The sequence below is a fragment of the Chrysemys picta genome, chromosome 2 (assembly GCF_011386835.1).
Source record: "Chrysemys picta bellii isolate R12L10 chromosome 2, ASM1138683v2, whole genome shotgun sequence".
In the NCBI taxonomy this organism is placed as follows: domain Eukaryota; kingdom Metazoa; phylum Chordata; order Testudines; family Emydidae; genus Chrysemys; species Chrysemys picta.
This window is the reverse complement of record NC_088792.1, coordinates 205,916,625-205,936,974: the sequence shown is the minus strand read 5'-3', so window position 1 is coordinate 205,936,974 and position 20,350 is coordinate 205,916,625. Positions and strand designations below refer to the sequence as shown.

The window sequence follows — 20,350 nt, the reverse complement described above, 5'->3', positions numbered from 1 at the left end:
TTTTTCTAGAGGGCCTGTTTCTGCCATCCTTATGTTGGGTGGTGTGGGAGTCATCTCATTGTCACCCCTGGGACTATTGGTGAGTTCTGCTCAGCATGAGTTAGGCTTGTAGAACTGCGTCCATAATGCATTACTGGCATGTAACTATCTCTGTATCTTGCAAATGATGGAAGTGTTCTGCCATCTGTTTCAGTTCCTTTAAAAAATGATTTCAAGCCCCGAAAAAGGAGGCGGCAATTTTGGAGGAGGAGTCAACTTTGGAGGAGAAAACTCTGGTGCCATAGGCCAAAAGTGATGGAGCAGCAGCAACGGGGCAGAGAGGAGAATCAAGAAGTAACACAGGAGCAGAACCCTACTAATAAAGGTCCAAAGGTGATTGTGCAGGTGCAGCCGCAGGGCCAAGGAGGGGTGGTCCCACAGGTGACTGTGCAGGTGCAGCAGTGGGGCCAAGGATGGGAGGCACCTCAGGTGACTGTGCAGGTGCAGCCACAGCAGCTGGGCCCAGGATGGGAAGCCCCAGGGGTGACTGTGCAGGTGCAGGCACAGCAGCAGGGCCAAGGAGGAGCAGCCCCGCAGGTGACTGTGCAGGTGCAGGCACAGCAGCAGAGCCAAGGAGGAGCATCCTTGCAGGTGACTGTGGAGGTGCAGCCGCAGACGGGCCATGACAGGGAAGGGTCCCGGGTAACACAGACCCAGCACCAGGACCAAGATGAGGAAGGATCAAAGACCATGGAACAGCAGCTGAACCTACATGAGAGAGAATCACAGGTGATGGCCAAAGATGAGAGAGAACCAAAGGAGCTGGAGCTGGAAGGGAACCAGGGCCAAGACAAGGAAGGGGCAGAAGCAATGGAGCAGCAGCAGGACCAGAGCCAAGATAAGGAAAGGTCAAAGGCCATGGAACAGCAGCTGAACCTAGATGAGAGCAACTCAAAAGTGAGGGTCGAAGATGAGAGAGAGCCAAAGGAGCTGGAAGGGAAGCAAGGCCAAGACAAGAAAGGGACAGAAGTATTGGAGCAGCAGCAGGACCACAGACAAGATGAGGAAGGGTCGAAGGCAGTGGAGCTACAAAAGTCAAGCCAAGAAGAGGAAGAGCTGAAGACTATGGAGATGGAGCAGCAGCAGGGCCAGGCGCAAGATAAACAAACAATGTATAAGAAACACCTGAGAGAGATGCCAAATTATTTTGTCTCTATCCCAATAACAAATGATCAGGTATTTTCAAGTCACTGATTTAATTAAGTAAAAGTGTTATATATGCATACCTGACAATTCTAAAATATTGTTGAAGTTATGCCTGTTGTTTGCATCATGTTCAGGTTTTTTTCAAGACCCATAATGCCCTAATTTTGTTTTTCTGCACTGGTAAATATGGAGATTTTATTTCATGGGTTTTCTTTTTAACTTCTGTTGTTCCCTTTCATCAGGGTGATGTCAGTGAGTGTTTGCAACTCTGGCAATAGTATTTGCTAGTTAACTAGTTGTCGCATGTGAAGAGGAAGGGGTGGCTTGCTCAACCTGTGTGTGTGTGTGTTTGTACTAAAAAGTGGTTTGGAAAACACAGCATGCACCAGAGCTGAGATTTTATTTCTTTAAGGAGGCTATCATAGATAACTTTGTAATAATTTCAAGATTGGTCAAGAGTTGGATTTGAGCCTGGCTGTAAGGTTAAGAAAACTCTATTACCGGAAATTTCTTTCTGTTTTAAGGAAAGTGGTAGGAATTTTTACTATGAATCCTCTTTAGATGTGTCAAGGACAAGATTTATTTCAACTGCCTGTGGTGGAGGAATTATTTGCACATCGTTATCAACTGATCAGGATTAGCAAAAGCCTGTGCTGTTCCCAATTACTATATTTTTTTCTCAGAGATAGTTGGCCCAGTTCTGCTTTTTTAAACATAAGATTTAACAGCAGTTTGTATCTTCTATGCTAAACTGTGGGCATGGAAACACAGATACAGACACCATAATAGGATTCAATGTGGAGGCCACAACTTTATTAAAACTATTACATAACTGGGTGTGATGGGGCAGAGAGGCCCCACACCAGGAAAGAAGGCCTTAAGAAGAGCCTCTGGGCTCAGCTAGTCCCACCCTGCTATACCTGCAGCCAGGCCTGGAGAGGGAATAAAAGGAGAGAACTTGGCTCAGTTCTGGGCTGACTGGTCAGGACAGAGTTCTGTCTCTCTGCCTAAAGGGAGCTTAGCCTTCAGGGTTAAAGAAAGATGGGCCTGAGAGTCTGAGAAGCCATATGGAAGGAACAGTTAGATCCCAAGGAGTGAGTGATACATGAGTAAAGACTGTTTGGGAGCCAAGCCTGCAGTAAAAGGCAGGGACACCCTATGCAAAGACAGGTGGGCACCCCAGTATTGCATTGGCTTTTCGTTTCGCTCAGCCCCTCCAGCCACCCAGAAAGGGATAGGACTGACTGCAGAATTAGTCGGTGGGCCACATTCCACCTCAGTGGACACTGGAGACAGAGACTTCTTCCTATTGGGAGCCCCGTGGTTGTGCTGGGGTACCTGGAAGATCCACCTGGGGGAGCTGCTCCAGCCATGCCACTACACTAGTGTAAATCACCCCAAACTACCTGGCGGGGTTATTCCAGTAGGAAGCACCAATGGCCTCCATGTACTCTGAACCTGAGGGTGAGTGTGAAGACCATGTCCCCTCTCCAATTTCATGCCTGTCATTGGATCCTGACCTTTTCCCCCTCCTCAACACCAGAGGTAGTAGAAATGAGAGGGGAAGCCACAAACTGGGACAGACCCCCTCACCATGCAGTGTTATGCTCAGAACCAATTTCTAAGCAGCCCACTAGGTTATAGGTATTTCAGTCAGACTCCTTCTAACTCACCAACCACAGTGAAAACCACCACAGCAGATGACAGCATTCACTTTAGAGGTCCTTCTCTACCCTGCTGGCCAACTAGAAAGGAATCCATGTAGCACTGAGGTCCTCCCACAAATTGTCTGACCCCACATAAATGTACTCCATCCTCTCAAAACTGTGCTGGGAGGCATACTTAATTCACACATAGGAAATCACTCTCCCTGCCCCCTGTCATTTTAGTATACATACATTCCAGTTAATTATTTTTCTGGTCTGATCAATCTTTGTCAAGTCAAGTGGCCCTCATAAAACCTGATGTAGAAGTATCTCTGACCAGGTCAAGATCACTCCAGGGAAATGAGATCTCGATGGGGCTAGTATTCCTCTTTATTACAATTATCAAATCAACTCCTTTTGTAGGCCTAAATCATTCTACCCCAGGTGAATAATGATCACCTGCAGGGAATGAAAACAGTCTGCCATAGAATGGCAGAGGGGCACTATCTGGTCCCCCTCATGTCCCTCCTTCCCTGCCACCTCAGACAGACAGTCAAATGGGGGAACCTAGCTGGCAGCCTGCATACTAGACAGATGCTCCTTTGCTGGCCCAATGGACTCTACTACATCCTCAGTTTAAATCCTGTAATCAAAATAGTAACTGGTTTTCTGCAATCTACCCAATGGCCCCTTTAAATGACTGTAGAAATAAACCTGCTTGTTTTGGAATCTGAAGTCCCAAAGAGTGATGGCCAGTAGGGTTAGAAAGGAAAAAAATAGCAGATATATGATGTCCTTCATAATTTGATTCTTTGACCATACCAGTCCCTTGGAAGTACACTTTGCCACCCATGCCACCTGCAGCATCCGAGTGGACCTGAAGGCAGCAGCCGTTCCTCACACCAGGAGGATACCCTTTTGTGTGTTCTAAAAAAACAACAACCACCCTGTCTCAAGTCTTATTACATCTCCTGGGTTACTTTAATATAATGATGAGGCCTGGTAATTCCCATTGTAGCCACCACTAGGCATGTGTTAAAGGAGACGCTTTTAAAAAGCGGAGACAAAAAACACTCACTGGTGTGTGTAATTTAATCCCCCAGCTATACCAACTGGGAAACAGAGTCAGAGCCTTCTCTTTTTCTCTTGCTATTGGTACTCCCCATAGCTTGTCCAGTGCCTGAAATGTTCTCAGATACAGTCCCTACTTTCCCTACAAAAAGAAAATCATCAACACAATGCTCAACCTGCCTATGTCCTGACCACTAAATGTGGAACTAAACTTTTCAAAGGCCAAAGAGAAGATGAAGCCTCCCATTGACATAGCTCTGTTGAATTAAAATTGGCCCTCAAATTAGTTAGTAGGAATCTGCAGGCTGACTTAGGATCCCATTTTGCCAGCAGAATTCCTCTTCCACACACCCTTGTCACATTGATGTTGTAATTGAAGGAAGAGTAACCCATTGAGCAGAGGTCGGGGTCACTAGCTTCATTGGCCAAGCTTCCTCGTGGGTAAAATAAGATGGTTTAAAATTCCATTTGAGGGGGATTGGTGTAATGTTATATAATTTGAAGTCAGTCAAGGACTTCCCATGTGTTAAGGAGGAGATGAGGTGGTGCAAAATTGAGGGAACTTTCAGTTACCAATAGCTGGTTTGCTGGTCTCTCCTTCAGAAGAGGTTTGAGTCATCACTTTTCACTCGGACTCAGGAGTCTGGCTTTCTTTGCCCAGCTGTGCCACTATCCTGCTGAATGACCAAATCCAAATCAATTCCTCTCCGTGCTTCAGTTTTCCCCATCTGCAAAATGGGGATAAATCTGCTTTGTAAAGCACTTTGAGATCTAGGATTAAAAAGAGCTATTATTCTAGTGATGGGCAGGGCTGTCTCCGGTGCAGTTGGGGAATCCTCCTGGATATACAACTGCATTGTCCCTTTGTGGCTTTAGCATTAGCAGGGTTCCAACTTGGGTGGAGCTAGTGTACACTGCAGTGACAAGGATGGCCCCTGTCCACAGTACCACATGCAGTGGGTACGGGACCATGGAATCCCCTGAAGAGTGCTCATCCTATCAATGTTTCATAGGGATTTTGTTGAAGAATCTCACCTTTTAAACAAGCAGAGAGACACACTATTTTGAAAGTGGCTTCAATTAAGTTATCAAACAACATTTACAAAAAAGGACTGCGTAGTGTTTTTAGGCACACCTGCATCGCTCTAAGGATTTTTGTTCCCACAACGGATTTCAGTTTCTGACGTAGAACACTCCTTTAGCAGGTTAGCCCTGATTTAAAAAAATAAAACTGCCTCTGATCTACCATGGGCAAAGATTGCATGTTGACCTTAGCAATGCTATCAACACTGTGCAGTCTTGCAAGGAGCCTAAATTATGGTAGTGTCATAAATATGTTTGCTTAAAAAAATCATGATATTGATATGAATGGGTTCATTTCTGAGCCTGGATTATCTATTTATTAATCAAAGATAAATCAGCACAATACAGAGAGGGTATACATTACCAATCTCTGGGAAACAGTCCTGCAGCATCTAGTCTGTCCCAAAAATGATTACAGAAACTGTCTGTTTTATACTCATCTTGTTTATAACAGATGGAAAACCCCCAAATTCCACTATTTTAGCATAACAATTTCATCCTTTTTCTTATCTGGTTCCATACATGTTTTACAAGACACAGAGGTGTCCGTACCAACCTAAACCAATACAGATAATTATCCATTCCTGGCAGATGGTGCATATCTCACAAGCCTCACCAGAACATACATCTTAGTTTCTGACAGATTGTACACATACAAAGAAAAGAGCTACATATACAAAAACAGAGATTGCAACAGTTCAGTTACTAGTACTTTTCCATAATAAATTTAAGCATGAGAACAATTCTTAGTTCTACAATTCAGCATTTTAGTAATATATGATATGCTTTGTCTACTATTAGTTTCTTATTTTAGTCGCACAACACACCTTATCCAATTACGTCTTGTAGCTACAGCAAAAAAGCAAATTACATATTTTAGTTAGAACTAGTTTCACAGTCCAGAGTACAGTTCCATTTCTTATAGTGAAACTACTGCTGCCGCTTCATCACTATAGTTTCATAGGCAGTAGCTTTCCACTTCGATTTTGGTCTAGCCCATAGAGCTGTATCATTCAGTTCAGGCAACAATGATGTGATGTGTCTTTTATGATAATAAATCAGCTTTAAAGTTTTCAATAGTATTCTTCTTAAACTCTTTCATCTCCATGGTAATTTTGGGGAAAGGTGGGAAGATCCCAGTTTCTGATTTTGCCCTGGGAATCCTGAAAACCTTAGTGTAGTCCAGAGGGAAAGAGATAAAAATTAATCTCCACATACTAAAGGGAGGGTGACTGTTTGTAGAGGGTGCAGGGGTGTGGGTAATATTGTGGAAAAATGCCCCAACTGTTCCCAGCTGAGATCTCCCAGATAGCAGGGTGATCATTTGTAAAGACTGTGACAAAATGGCCAATGTTGGTATGGTGGGTCCTATGCTTTTCTTGGTGGGAAAGTAGGGGGTTAGGGTGCCACCCCTTGCTCCTGCTCTTGGGACACCAAGGGCCCCGATAGTGGCCTGGGAAGGTGGTAGAGGAGGGAAGTGGGGAAGAGGGGGGGGGGTTGGGTTTGCTCCTCATTCTGAGCCCCAGCCCCTCTCAACCCCTGTGGGTTTCTTACCCTCTTCTCCATGGGTAGGGTTACTGTTGGTCCTTGATTCTGGGCGAGGGAGTCTCCCTGCTCTTTTGAGGCAGGGTCTCCCTTCCTCTGGTTCTCAGGTCTTTCAATTCTCAGCAACACATCTCCAAACTCCAGTCCTCTCTCCTTCCTCACTCCACACTTCCTGAAGCAGAGGTTTTTTAATTAGGTTCCTGACAAGGGCTTAATTGGCTACAGATGCACCAATTAACCTGTAGTAATGTTCCCTAGGCTACAGGGAACCACGCCTTAATTAGCTTAGGGTTTGTATATCTCCCCTCTACCACTCTCCCACTGCTCCCGGGCCCTGCTGTATCACCTCCTTGGCAACTTCAGCCAGGGGGATCTGCCAGCAGCCTTTTGTCAAGTCCAAGGTGGTCAAGTATGGGACCTTGCCTAACTTATCCACCAGCTCATCGATACGTGGTGTCGGGTAGGCATTGAATTGGGATACCTTGTTTAACTTCCGGAAGTCATTACAAAACCTCAGGGTGCTGTCAGGCTTGGGGACCAAAACAATAGGGTTTGATTACTGGCTGTGGGATTCTTCAATCACCCCAAGTTCCATCATCTTCCTTACTTCCACCCTAATTTCTTCTCTTTTTGCCTCTGGTGTGCGATATGGTTTTATCATCACCCTTGCTCTGGGACAGATTTCGATGTGGTGTTGTATCAGCGTCATACGGCCTGGTTGTGTGGAGAACATGTCTTGGTTCCACTGGATCATCTTGATGACCTCTGTTTGTTGTTCTGGGGCTAATTTGAGGGATATCTTTACCTGCTCTTGTGGGCCATCTGCCTGGGGTGGAGCTGGCAGGATGGCCAGGCACATCTCCCGATTGAGCCAGTAAGTTGACGTTGTAGATCTGCTCTGGCCATTGGCGGTCTGGCTGCTTCACCTTATCATTCACCTCCCCAATGGCTTCCACAATCTCATATGGTCCATGCCAGCTGGCCAGGAGCTTTCTTTCTGTTGTTGGTACCAGCACCATCACTCATTCTCCTGGTTGAATTTCCATGTTTTCGCCCAACAGTTGTAGTAGGTTTTCTGGGCCTCTCGTGCTTTCTCCAAATGCTCTCCTACATGGGGGTCATTCGGGCTATTTGTTATCTCATCTGGGCCATGTGTGCGATGACGTTCTTTCACAGGCTGGGTTGTTCCTCCCATTCCCCCTTTGCGATGTCTAATATGTCACATGGATGGTGTCCATACAGTAGCTCCCAGGGGGAGAATCCAGTAGATGTCTGGGGAACTTTTTGTATCGCAAACATCAGGTATGGTAGGAGGGTATCCCAGTCTTTTCCATCTTGGGCCACCACCTTTTGGATCATACTCTTGAGAATGCGGTTAAATCGCTCGACCAGACCATCTGTTTTGGGATGATAGACCGAGGTCTGCAAGGCTTGGATGTGGAGCAGGGTACATAAGTCTTTCTTTACTCTCGACATGAAGGGAGACCCTGGGTCTGTCAGGATCGCCTTAGGGATGCCTACCTTAGCAAAAACCTTGACCAGTTCTTTTGCGATCACCTTGAACATGGCTTCGGAGTACCATGTAGCGTAGTCCAGGATGACGAGTATGCTTCGGTGGCCCCAGGCTGATCTTTCTAGTGGGCCCACTAGATCCATGGCTATCCCTTCAAAAGGGACTTCAATTACAGGCAAGGGTACCAATGGGTTGGGGGCTATGCAGTTGGCACTCTGGGCAGGAGGTGCAATAGCATTGGACTTCTGCTCGTACACCCAGCCAGTAGAACCTCCTTAGGACTCTATCCAGGGTTTTATCTGCTCCTAAATGTCCCCCAAACAGATGACTGTGAGCTAACTCTAATACAGCCCTTGTGTGCTTCCGTGAAACCTAGAGCTGTTCTACTACTTCCTCCTGTATTGGCACTACCCGGTACAACAGATCATGTTTGATTATATAGTATGGCCCTGGGCCTTTGGTTTTCCCTTCTACTGGCATGCCGTTTACCTCTACTACCTCCTCCCTCTCATTCACATACAGTGGGTCTTAGGCTTCATCCTGACCAAAACACTTGGTGCAGGACCGATCTGGCCTGATTCTATTGGATTGGTCTCCCCTCCATCACTTGAGATGCTTCTGCTCATGCTTGGGGGGCCGTCTCTGGGTCTCCCTTGGTCCGTGCTTCCTTGAGGTTTCCCTGATGGGGCTGCCTACCAACCAGAGTACCTCTCTGGTTTGCCACCAAAATCCTGGTTCCTAATCTTTTATCTGCCCTCCTTCTGGGCACTTCCTGGGGGTGAAAATAACTCTGGGGAAAACCCAGCAAAAATTGGGGTGGGGCCATCCATAGGCACCTCGATCTCTGCCTGGGGCTTACTGCCATCCCCTAACTCAATGAGGGTGGGGGGTTAGGGTGTTGTTTCACAAACTTATACAGGATCGTTTTAGGGGTTAAGATCTCCACCAATAATGTTGTCCCACAAACTTATACAGGATCGTTTTAGGGGTTAAGACAAAGATGCCACATTTATTAGGATAACAATTTGATTTATGACCAATAACTAATATTTTAATCCTAATACACACACATTATACCTAATACCTATAAACACACACACACATTTACACACACACACATTTATTAGATGTTTTGCAGCTGCTGCATAGTTACCAGTCCTGCTTGAGTTTGTAGCTTGTGGCGGCTAACTGGCCAGGAAAGCCAGGCACAAGGACGAGCTGGGTCTTTGTTGGGCATGCACCGATGCCCTTCCATGTTGGCAGCAGAATGTTACCCTTTTTTAAAGTTTTTTATTTTACCCATTTTTTTTGTAGGCTTTAGTTTGAATTTAGAGTTTATAGGTTTTGCTGTGTTACGCTGCCTCTGGGTTTGGTGATTGATCACCTGTTAATTGCAGACATGACTTTCAGCCTCGGACCGAGCTTTGATCTTTTTCTTATTGTACCTTTTTTTTTTTTTTTTAGGGTGGATTTTTTTTACTTTGTTAGGGCTTTTGTCTGCATCTTCAGCCGCTGGTGTTTGAACGCTATTTAATTAGGACAGGCTGGGGCTGGAGGTTGATTTTATTATTTATACATACCTTATTTACACATTTAAACTAAACTAATAAGATTACAGAAGGGTTTGCAAAAATGAAGGTTGCAGCAAGCTCTTACAAAATGGAGTAAGCATTTTAAAATGGGGTTTGAATTACAATATGGCAAACAGTGAACAGAAGTTACAATATAGACAAGTATAATGGATGGCAAACAGTAAACAGAAGTTGCACTGTAGGCAAGTGTAATAAATGGTGAACAGAAGTTACAATACTGAAACAGTGCAAGTTTTAGTGATTTAAGCAGGAATTGGATTGATAGTGAAACTTACAAAGGCAGCTGACTGAACAGCTATGGCTCTTAACAAGCATTTTAATTGTTAATTAGCCAGTTATTGGGGTAACCGGTTTTATGAATGAATATTGTTTCATTCATAAAACTTTACTTATGAAGTTACATTAATAAAGTAAACAATGAAAAACAATTTTATTTATCAGTGGGAAGTCCCTGCCAATTAAGGCTGGGTAGGGGAGCTTGGGGACCACCCCTGCAGTCATCTTGATAGTGTTCCCCTGGATCTCAATCTATATTGGACACATGTCATTCTGGTGCTCTTGGCCCAGCTCAGTTGGTCTTGCCCTACTAGCTTCCCTGAAACCAGTGTGACCGCACTCCCAGAGTCCACCAAAGCTATGGTCTGGTTGCCGTTAATCTTTACAGGTCTGGTGTACTCATGTGGGGCCATCACCACCCCCACCAGGCTGATTAGGCCACATTGGTCCCCGCGATCGCCCAGATTGCATTGCATGGAATCCTCCCTGTTGGAGCACTGCGCTGCTATGTGCCCCAACTCCCCACATTTGTAACAACGATATCTCATCCCAGAGGTTGCCCTTTGTCTTGGGCTCTCTGACCTGCTCCACCAACCCTCTCCCCGCGGACCCGCAGGTCCCTTTGGGGCCTCAGGCCACTCCTTGGTGCCCATTCTTCCAGTTATGGCTTTCCTGGAGTTCTTGATGATCTGGGGCCTCGGGGTCAGGACTGACTTCCTGAAACGCCATGTTTCACCTCCTGGGGTTTCGAACAGTTCACGGGCTGCCAGTTGTCTCTCTATGAGGGTGACCAGTTAGTCATAGGTGGAGGGGTCATTCTGGCCTATCCAGGCTTGGAGGCCCAAGGGTAGTCCCCTTGTATAGCAGTCCAGCACCAGGAGCTACATTTTCTCAGAGCTGAGGGTCCTCTGGTTGTAACCACTTCCGGGCTAGGTGGATTAGGTCAAACAGTTGTGACCGCGGTGTCTTGTCTTCACTATACTGCCATTCATGGAAACTCTGGGCTCGCAAGACTGTTGTTACCCTGGACCTGGCCAGGATCTCTGCCTTCAGCTGGAGGTAATCTGCCACCTCCTCTGCGGTCATATCATAGTAGGCTTTCTGGGCTTCAGCCGCAGGGCCTCCTGTTGGGCAGCTGCCTGGATCCGGGTAGCCTCCTGCTGGGCAGCGGTGGCTTGCACCAGTACTTTGACCACATCCTCCATCTTGGGGACAGGGTGGTAGTGACCCACCCTGGGTTATGTTCATGGCATGGAAATCCCACCCCTGACATCACATGACAAAATGGCCAATGTTGGTATGGTGGATCCCACACTTTTCTTGGCAGGGGGGCTAGGACACCACTCCTTGCCCCTGCTCTTGGGGCACTGAGGGCCCCGCTAGTGGCCCAAGAAGATGGTAGAGGAGGGAAGCGGGGAAGGGGTCTGGGTTTGCTCCTCACTCTGAGCCCCAGCCCTTCTCAACCCCTGCAGGTTTCTTACCCTCTTCCCCCTGGGTAGGGTTACCCTTGGTCCTTGATGCTGGGGGAGGGAGTCTCCCTGCTCAGCTGAGCCAGGGTCTCCCTTCCTCCAGTTCTAGGGTCTTTCAATTCTCAGCAACACACTTCCAAACTCCAGTCCTCTCTCCTTCCTCGCTCTACACTGTCTGCCTGAAGCAGGGTTTTTTTATTAGGTTCCTGATGGCCTTAATTGGCTACAGGTGCTCCAATTAACCTGTAGTAACCTTCCCTAGTCTACAGGGAACCATGCCTTAATTAGCCTAGCACTTATATTAGGGCTGTTGATTAATCGCAGTTAACTCACACAATTAACTCAAAAAAAATTAACTGTGATTAAAAAAAAATCAATTGCGATTAAATCGCACTGTTAACACATTTCAATTGGCATTCTATTGTATTTTTGGATGTTTTTCTACATTTTCAAATATATTTATTTCTATTACAACACAGAGAACAAAGTGTACAATGCTCACTTTATATTATTATTTTTGATTACAAATATTTGCACTGTAAAAATGGTAAACAAAAGAAATACTATTTTTCAATTCACCTCATGCAAGTACTGTAGTGCAATCTCTTTATCGTGAAAGTGAAACTTACAAATGTAGGGTTTTTTTGTTACATGCCAGATATGCTAAACATTCATATGCCCCTTTGTGCTTCAGCCACCATTCCAGAAAACATGTTTCCAGGCTCATGATGCTCGTTAAAAATAAAAAAAAGTGTTAATTAAATTCGTAACTGAACTCCTTGGGGGAGAATTGTATGTCTCCTGTTCTGTTTTACCCACATTCTGCCATGTATTTCGTGTTATAGCAGTCTCAGATGATGACCGAGCACATGTTTGTTTTAAGAACACTTTTTCATGGCAGAGTTAACAAAACGCAAAGAAGGTACTAATGTGAGATTTCTAAAGAGAACTCCAGCACTCAAACCAAGGTTTAAGAATCTGAATTGCCTTCCAAAACCTGAGAGGGACGAGGTGTGGAGCATGCTTTCAGATGTCTTAAAAGAGCAACACTCCGATGCGAAAACTACAGAAACCAAACCATCAAAAAAGAAAATCAACTTTCTGCTGGTGGCATCTGACTCAGATGATGAAAATGAACATGCATCGGACCGCTCTGCTTCGGATCGTTATCAAGCAGAACCCGTCATCAGCATGGACACGTCTTCTGGAATGGTGGTTGAAGCATGGAGGGACATATGAATCTTTAGCGCATTCGCCTTGTAAATACCTTGCAATGCCGGCTACAACAGTGCCGTGTGAATGCCTGTTCTCACTTTCAGGTGACATTTTAAACAAGATGTGGGCAGCATTATCTCCTGCAAATTGCAACCAAACTTGTTTGTCTGAGTGATTGGCTGAACGAGAAGTAGGACTGAGTGGACTTGTAGGTTCTAAAGTTCTACATTGTTTTATTTTTGAATGCAGTTATTTTTTGTACATAATTCTACATTTGTAAGTTCAACTTTCATTATAAAGAGATTGCACTATAGTACTTGGAATCAAAAATAAATATAAAATGAGCACTGTACACTTTGTATTCTGTGTTCTAATTGAAATCAATATATTTGAAAATGTAGAAAACATCCAAAAATATTTAAATAAATGGTATTCTATTATTGTTTAACAGTGTGATTGATGGCGATTAATTTTTTTAATCGCTTGACAGCCCTAGCTTCCTCTCTCCCACTCTCCCACTGCTCTCTGGCCTTGCTGTGTCACAAGACACAGGCCAAAGCTGTGCACATCATTTGTGCATGAGCATATACAATCTGATATCCTCTTCTACAAAGCAATACGTGAATTCAGTTTTGGTGTAATGCATGCCATTACCTGCCTGTGTGCTTTTTCAGGTGGCTATATGAAAATGCACCCCTCTTGCACTTTATTTTCATGCTATTTTATTTATGACTCATTTATATTACTGCTTTTTTGAAACACATCATTTGACCTTGTTCTTATTGGAGTGTTATTTTTTAACTGAGTTTGATTGGCGTAATCTCTGGAAGCGATCACGAGGCAGGAGAAAGGTCTCCATATAACTTTCTGTGGCCCCCTAAAACTGACTGGTCACGTGTGGCCCTTGAATGGGTAAACAAAAGTGCAGAAGGGAGATAAAGAACTTCCTTTCCCCCCATCCATCTGTATACTTGCACAATTACTGTCTCCTGAACAGAAGTTCTCCTTACTAGTATCCTTAGGCAGATATACAGCCATAAGGACCTGGGGCCAACCTACCATCCTCTCTCCTTCTGGACCAGATAAGCACAGAAGTTATCTCATGCTGCAGTGTGAAGGGAAGCTCCAGAAGGCATTCTACCAATGGGAGGCAATTAGGTCTCTACCAACCCAAATTAGACTAATTGAGCCTTGCGGTTTGCCTGTCATTACTTTCGATTTAAAAAACAAGAATAGGTTAATAAAAATCAGCTTTCAGTATGAGCTTGCATTGGAAAGGTTGCTGATGATGTTGGGGCGATATTGTAATTGAGTGAGACTGGACACTCTCATTGAGGAGGAAAGCTCTGAAATTTTTGATGGTGCTTCCCCACATCATTCTGGCAGTGGGGAGAGGTTTGAAGTCCATTTCATAATGCACAGGGGTCTGCGCCAGAAAGTACCATCATAATTAGCTTCTTTGACAGTCTCCTAGAGACTGGAATTGAATGGGCAGAAAGATTTATCTACTCTCTCATCTCAAGGATATTCTTGAAACACGTTGTTTGGATGATGGGAAGGAATCTTACACGGCTCCTACCTACACTTGCCCTCTTATGTGGAGTGAGGGCTTTGGTACCCAGGGCTGTTTGACACTCCGCACACCACTGAAGCTCTCTTTGAAGAAAAAACATTCCCTTGTAAATATTTTGATTTTTTTATTGATATTTTTTGCAAATGTGCCACAAGTAATGGGCCAGTTTAAGATACCTTTATTCATGACAAGCGGTACCTGACTGTAGGAATGGTTTCATAGGTGTCATTGAAAGGGTGGCAGAAGGTGGCCATAACATTGTAATTCAAGTGGTTCAATATTTTTTCATACTTTCAAACTAAGTTGTCTTTAGTTGTATCGCAAGATGTTCAGTAAATGCCCATTACACCCAACACCAAAATCAGCATTTTGGCCAGTAACTAAACTGTACAATAAGTATGCCAAGCTTTTCTGCTATCCAAGAGTAAAGTGGAATCCTTACAAATTCTCTCTCTCACACACATGCACACATGAATTACAAATTGGACCCATGTGGAAATTTAAATATCTACAAAGAGTTTTGTTATTATACAATTCCATTATGTGCTAAATTTCCTGTGTACTAGAATTCCCTTTTCTTTTTTCTTATTCATTATTTTTATTCCTAACCCTTATCAAAATTGTTTCAAAAGAATTCCTTCACTTTTCATTGAGTCAATTACAGTAATATACAAATAGACCCAGAAGAGCTAGAAATTGCCCAGGCAGCTCTACAAAATGCTATCTCAAGGAACAATACATTTAGTCAGATGAACTATTTTGTTTGCCATTACAGTTCCCTTTTGGGAAGAGACATCAATTTCATCTGTGATCAAACTTGTAATCAGATAATGGCATAAAATTAATTATGGAAATGCTATTCAATTTCCACAGACTATTAACAACTGACAACTGCATGATGATCACATTAATATTTGCACAGGACTTGTGACTTTATTCCAGCACACTTAAGGTCAAATTCAGAGCTGTTGTAAAGTCCATGGAATTAGCAACTGCTTACACCAGTTCTGAATTTAGCCCATAGGATTTTAAAGGAAAGTAGTTTGGCCTTTTGAAATGATTTTGATATAAAAATCTTTGGTACAAATTCTACTGTTACAACTGTGCAACTCCATTGAGGTTAATGGGCTGGACAAATATCTTTGAAGACAGAATTTTGCCCTTTGAGTGACATGATGCATTTACTTAGGATTTTGAGCTGTAAATTCATGTTTTCTAAAACTGGAGAAACCTGGCTGCCAAGTTCAGCATTAATCTGCATTAAACTGCAAGCTACAGTTTTATGGAAATTCTTACAGCAAGCCCTAAGCCTTTTTTAATGTAAAATGATGTTTTCTCCTTTTTATTTATTGCATTGCAGATTTTGGACAAAATTGAAGATGTCCAGGAGCTAATATTCACTAAAGAACCTGACTTGTTGAGAGCTCTAATTCCTGTTCAAACAATGCATCTCACCATCATTGTAGCCCATCTGAGAACAGAAGAAGAAGTGAAAAAGTAAGAATTCTTTAAAATAAATGTATCAGAGGGGTAGCGGTGTTAGTCTGAATCTGTAAAAAGCAACAGAGGGTCCTGTGGCACCTTTAAGACTAACAGAAGTATTGCAGCATAAGCTTTCGTGGGTAAAAACCTCACTTCTTCAGATGCAAGTGATCTTCAGATGCATCTGAAGAAGTGAGGTTTTTACCCATGAAAGCTTATGCTCCAATACTTCTGTTAGTCTTAAAGGTGCCACAGGACCCTCTGTTGCTTTTTAAAATAAATGCAAGGCTAACTTTTAAGATGACATATACAGCACTGTAGCCGTGAATAACTACTTTTACCAAGGCCTAGATAAGCTTTTCCTTTTCAGCTTTTTTTGAAACAGTATCTGGTTTGCTAGCTTATTGAATGCATAGCCAAGAGCTTCTTACATGAACTCTAGGTACAGTGACTTTGGAGTTTGAATTTTTTAAATTAATTAATTAAGTGGTGGGAAGTGAGCAGCATGGGTATTAACTGTATTGTTGCTTTATGATCCTTTCCTATAGAGTTAAATGAAGGAAGAATGTAAATTTATCTGTACAGAAAAGCTCATGGAAGTTATGTAGCAGCCACAGACTTTTGAAAAGGGGTGCCTACTTGTGGTATCTGGAAAGCCTTAGCAACTGGGATAGCTTAGTATTCTATAAAACATTGAAAAGAGAGGAGAAAAAAAATGGAAATGTGGTTGGTACAGCTTGATAGAGAGCTATATATTGACTAGCTGTAAGACCGCTTTGAATATGCATTGTTGGGGAAACTAACTAATTGTAGGTTAAAAGCTGTGGGGGAAGGCTCCCAGGTATCTAAGTCCTAGCTGACAGACTCCAGTGGAAATAGGAACTGGACTCAAAGAGCATCCTTTCCTGTGTGCCTGCTGAAGGAAGCCAAGGTTAATGACTCCAACCTGAGCATTAGGGCTTTGACATGACTAGCTCATATGAACTTGAAGGTGTTAAACAGGGTCTACGTCGATATAAAGGGGGATTTTTAGTCTAGTTAAGCAAACTCAGTTGAGCTAACTTTATTGGAAGAAAACCAATCTTTTATGCCTGAAAACCTGTTGTCATGCTGAGGTGCAATCCAGACTAGTGACAGATTGTATCACTGCCACTCTGTAATCCTGAGTACCTCAACATGCTTTGCTGCTGTGATTCTCTTCTCTGGACACAGGCAGTATCCTGAGTGGCTGTGTGCTGTGCAGCCCTGGTTTACCTCCCTGACCACAGCAGTCTGCCTACAACTCAACAGCCCCTCTCTACTCTCTGTTATCCAGTGAACTTATGCAGGGGTAATCCCAACATACTTCCAGTCCTGAATTTCCCCCCAAATCATCTGTCCTGGAGTGAATAGCCTTCTCTTGGAGCACTCAGAGGAATAATGAGGATTGTTTTCTCCTTTAAAGAGACAAAAGCTCATCACAGCTTATTAACTTAACTGGGGTAAATACACCTTTCCCTTCAATTACAACTCTGAATTGGTATATAGTAAAAATATAACAAGTTTATTAACAAAAAGACATGGGTTAAATGATACCAAGCACAAGGAATAAAGCTAGAAAGGGTTACAAACAAACAAAACTAAAATATCTTTCTAGAGTCTAAGACGTAACTTTACCTTGAACAAATGCTGTAGCTTGTTGTTTCCTTATCAATCTTTGGTTCTGAGATACTTCAACCCCCTTGTTTGAAGGACGCATCTTTCTCAGCTTGGAACAGCTCTGGCTTCTGTCTATCTAGTAATGGATGCCAAGATGGCTTTTCCTCTCTCTCTCTCTCTCCCCCTCCCCTTATATCTTCCTAAACTTCATGAGTCTGAGGACAAAACAGTATGACTTCATGCTGTTCTCCTCTTCCTGTGGTCTTCCCGTCCCCCTGTTGATTTGTATGTAAATGGGTCTTCCACTGTTTTTGGTCACACCTTGCTTAATTTCACTGAAGACAGGTAGATAGCTGCCTTCCCTCCTGTCTTGGAGAAAACCTGTTTTTCCCTGTGTTTGGTCACAGACTTTAAAGCATAATATCATTAAGTATTCATATTTCCTCATACAGTGTTCACATATACATTTCACAATGATGTTAATCACCAGTGTGTCATTAGCTTTCAGAAAAGACCTTACTTGATACATTTTTATTATACAGAAATATTTTATACAATCAGTTGATTCAATTGCTTATCATTTAAGGTTCAGTCCCCCTGTATTTATAGCCCAGATAAAGTTTCTCTGTCCTGCTGGGAAGTAGATGCTAGGCTGCCTTTGCCCAACTTAATAGCTTTGTTTACCATCCATCGTTGTCACTTCCTGATGACAAACAAACTAGTACACATTCCTTTGTCTAGGGCAGACGGTGCTTACTGCATTGCTGCCCAAGGACATTTTGAGAACATAATTCTAGCACTTATTCATAACTGTTTGTACCCACCCATACATCATACGAGAATGTTAATTATCAATGACTTATTAGTTTTCTAATGAGATCTTACATGTCATCTTTTAGATACAGATAATGACAACAGTGTGTTAAGTGTAGTCTGTCAGGCCTGATGAGCTGCTGACACACAGCAGTGAATCATAAATGCATTTCTGTGTCACACCCATCTTTTTTGCCTGTTTAGATAGAGCCTTGTAGTCTTTTTATCTATCCCCAAAATGCCCAAAAGACATCATACATCTATTTGTCTGAAATAGGCATTTCTATTGGTATTGCTTTTTTGTGGGGCTGGGAGAAGAGATGTGAATGCTCTTCTGTGAGTTCATTCTGCAAGGGAATAGATTATGTAGTGTATTTCAGTAATAAATTCCTGCCCTTGCTGTTGGCAAGGCAGGCTGTTCTCCAAGAGGATAAGAGGGTGGTGGAAAGAGGTAATCAAAATATGAATCAGACAATTACAGAAGTGATTGGAGCTAAGTAGTACAAATGAACTTTCAAAAAGAATGGACATGTGCCTGTAATACAAAAATAACAGGAGTAGCTATTGAAAAGCATATCTTTCTTGTCAAGTTCTCTTCATCCTTTATCTTCTGTTTATCTATAAAGATGTACTAAATAGGTCCAATCCCTACAGCAGGTATTCCGTACTAGTCACATGAAAGACCATTTCATTTGGTCTTAATTAATAGAGGTCTATAAAATCAGGACTGGTGTGTAGAAAGTAAATAAGGAAGTGTTATTTACTCCTCCTCATAATGCAAGAACTAGTGGTCACCCAATGAAATTAATAGGCAGCAGGTTTAAAACAAACAAAAGGAAGTATTTCTTCACACAACTCACAAGTCAACCTGTGGAACTCTTTGCCAAGACTATAACAGGATTAAAAAAAACCTAGATAAATTCGTGGAGGATAGGTCCATCACGGGCTATTAGCCAGGATAGGTAGGGATGGTGTCCCTAGTCTCTGTTTACCAGAAGCTGGGAATGGGTGACAGAGAATGGATCACTTAATGATTACCTGTCCTGTTAATTCCCTCTGAAGCACCTGGCATTGTGCCCTGTCAGAAGACAGGATATTGGGCTAGATGGACTTTTGGTCTGACCTAGTATGGATGTACTTATGTTCTTATTTGATAGGTTTACTATCTCACTCCTCATGCCAACAATATATTTGAAGAAGCAAACCCAGCCTTTGGGAGAGGAAATGTCTTGCCCTATTGCAAAAATCCCTTTAGCAAATCCCATTGTATTGCTAGTTTGGAGGACAGTATCAACTGATCTGAAGGATGGGTCACTGCAGTGCTGGTGGTTGATGATGAGGGTGCAGAATCTTCTTCAAAGGGCTCTTGCTGCTCTCCTGTAAAAGATCTGCAGAGTCCTAATGAGCCAAAAAGAAGCAGCTCTTATGCCATTATAATTGGAAAAATAGGATTCATATAATATTGAAGACTGTTTGTCCTTAATATGGATTAGTAGCTGTTGGGATTCATAAAATAATACTTAAGTGGCTTTTATATAGGCACAGAAAATGCTTTCCTAATGGGATTAGTGTGCACAACTCCTATGCACAACATACAGTGGATTGCACAGCCTGTCCTAGCTTTGTATAACATTACTTTACTAATTTTTTATGCAACAAAATCAAATTTGTTGGCATGTAATTTGCATATGGTGTAGTGTTCCATAACATTCATAAGTCAAAGTAAACAATAGTTAAATGTCCCTAAACCGCTGTGATATAAGTACATAATGCTTTATTGTCTACAGCTTGAATTCGAGCCAGGCTTTATAGCTGGGGGCTCTAACAGAATCACATCTGCACAAAGAAAGGAATTTTTAACACACTGATCCAGTGGTTTACATCTAACTTATCTCAATCCCCCCAAAATAACACAAAAAGCCTATTATTTTAAAAGATGCATTATCTAGACAGTGTATTAGTTTCTCAGTGTATTTAGGCCCTGATTTAGCAAGTTACCTTTAGGCCTGTGCCAAACTTTAAGCATGTGAGTAATCTAATTTTGATGGAGCTACTAGTGCTTAGTTAGGTATGTGCTTTAATACCTTGCTGAATCAGTAAAGGTGTAAAGGTGGGGCGTAAAGCTCCCACATTTGCACTGACCTGACATTGTAGCAACTTTAAGAATGCTTTCCTGGATTTGTAATGTATTAGGTCAATGATCCAATAAATGCACTTCATTTGAGATAATGGATTTGTTTGGGTTGGAA

The 20,350-nt window shown here is 42.9% G+C and overlaps 1 protein-coding gene across 4 annotated transcripts in view; it reads left to right on the top strand.

The window, feature by feature from the left end:
* The window catches only part of LOC135981688 (probable basic-leucine zipper transcription factor R), a 65,275-nt gene that overhangs the window by 28,091 nt on the left and 16,834 nt on the right, over window positions 1–20,350 (top strand). For all 4 annotated transcript variants that reach the window (XM_065585316.1, XM_065585315.1, XM_065585314.1 and 1 more), the window contains exons 3-4: window positions 194–1,215; window positions 15,529–15,665. In XM_065585316.1, coding sequence (XP_065441388.1) covers window positions 194–1,215; window positions 15,529–15,665 — 1,159 coding nt within the window. The remainder of the gene's footprint in view (window positions 1–193; window positions 1,216–15,528; window positions 15,666–20,350) is intronic.